General features: G+C 41.8%; 1 protein-coding gene across 1 annotated transcript; it reads left to right on the forward strand.

Annotated features, from left to right (window-relative positions):
• Positions 1-375: 375 nt before the first annotated feature.
• LOC101616756 (protein kish-A-like) lies at positions 376-807 on the forward strand. Its single transcript, XM_045141064.1, has one exon. The coding sequence runs from the start codon at positions 376-378 to the stop codon at positions 592-594; it is 219 nt and encodes a 72-aa protein (XP_044996999.1). The 3' UTR covers positions 595-807.
• Positions 808-1,435: the final 628 nt, after the last annotated feature.

Here is a 1,435-nt window from a genome sequence, read left to right on the forward strand (position 1 = left end):
TAACCCTAACACTAACCCTAAAAAAACAAAGACAGGGCTGGAGAGATGGCTTAGCGGTTAAGCGCTTGCCTGTGAAGCCTAAGGACCCTGGTTCGAGGCTCGGTTCCCCAGGTCCCACGTTAGCCAGATGCACAAGGGGGCGCACGCGTCTGGAGTTTGTTTGCAGAGGCTGGAAGCCCTGGCGCGCCCATTCTCTCTCTCTCCCTCTATCTGTCTTTCTCTCTGTGTCTGTCGCTCTCAAATAAATAAATAAAAAATTTAAAAAAAAATTTAAAAAAAACAAAAAAACAAAAAAACAAAGACAGTCTGTGCAAAAATTCCCTGTAGTGAGCGGGCCCGGAAGGGTGATGTGGCTGGGGCTCAGCCGGCGTCACTATGTCTGCCATTTTCAATTTCCAGAGTCTGCTGACCTTCATCTTGCTGCTTATATGTACCTGTGCTTACATCCGGTCCTTGGCACCCAGCGTCTTGGACAGAAATAAGACTGGATTGTTGGGGATATTTTGGAAATGTGCCAGAATTGGTGAACGAAAAAGTCCATATGTCACAGTGTGCTGTGTAGTGATGGCCTTCAGCATCCTTTTCATGCAGTAGCCTGGAAAAAGTAACACTTGAATTTCCATCATATTTCACTGTAAACAAGGACTTGCCTTCAGAAATACTGGGAAGAATGGTTAACCCTTTTATCTCTGCACATGGAATGAGATAACTTTCCAGATGCTGTTCTCTATTTTCATGTTATTGGACCAATGAGCTGTATAAATAGTTAAGATGCAACCATTTAATACAGAGTTTGAGAGCCTGTAACAATTACCTTCAGCGCTGTTACTCAGTACAACATTCTGCAAATGTGCTTCTGTTTTGAAGTAAGGTAGCTTACAGGCACATTGTAGCAACAGAATTGGGAAGTGACACCATTCCTTCCACTGGGACTTGGAAATGACACATCTCTACAGAATGGCTTGGAGAAAAATTATTTTTCCTATTGTGGATTGCATTTGTATTACTAATTTTGCTTTTCACCTGACCATACTTTTATCCTTAACCAGAATACCTCTACTCTTAGGAAATTCTGCAGTTTATTTCAGGTTTTTAAAATATTTAAAACAAACCAGGCATGGTGGCATATGCCTTTAATCCCAGTACTTAGGAGGCCAAGGTCATAGGATCAGCATGAATTTAAGGCCAGCTTAGATCTACAGAATGAGTTCCAGGTCATCCTGGGCTAGAGTGAGACCCTATCTCAAAAAACCCAAAAAAAAAAAAGGATAATGAAGATGTGGCATATTTATACAATGGAGTTCTACTCAGCGGTAAAGAAAAATGAAGTTATGAAATTTGCAGAAAAATGGATGGACCTGGAAAGGACTATACTAAGTGAGGTAACCCAGACCCAGAAAGCCAAGCGCCTCATGTTCTCTCTCATATGTGGATC

This window comes from Jaculus jaculus, chromosome X, assembly GCF_020740685.1.
Source record: "Jaculus jaculus isolate mJacJac1 chromosome X, mJacJac1.mat.Y.cur, whole genome shotgun sequence".
NCBI classification, from domain to species: Eukaryota; Metazoa; Chordata; class Mammalia; order Rodentia; family Dipodidae; genus Jaculus; species Jaculus jaculus.

Coding starts and splice junctions, on each gene's coding strand:
- LOC101616756 (XM_045141064.1), top strand. CDS start 376: ATGTCTGCCATTTTCAATTTCCAGAGTCTGCTGACCTTCATCTTGCTG.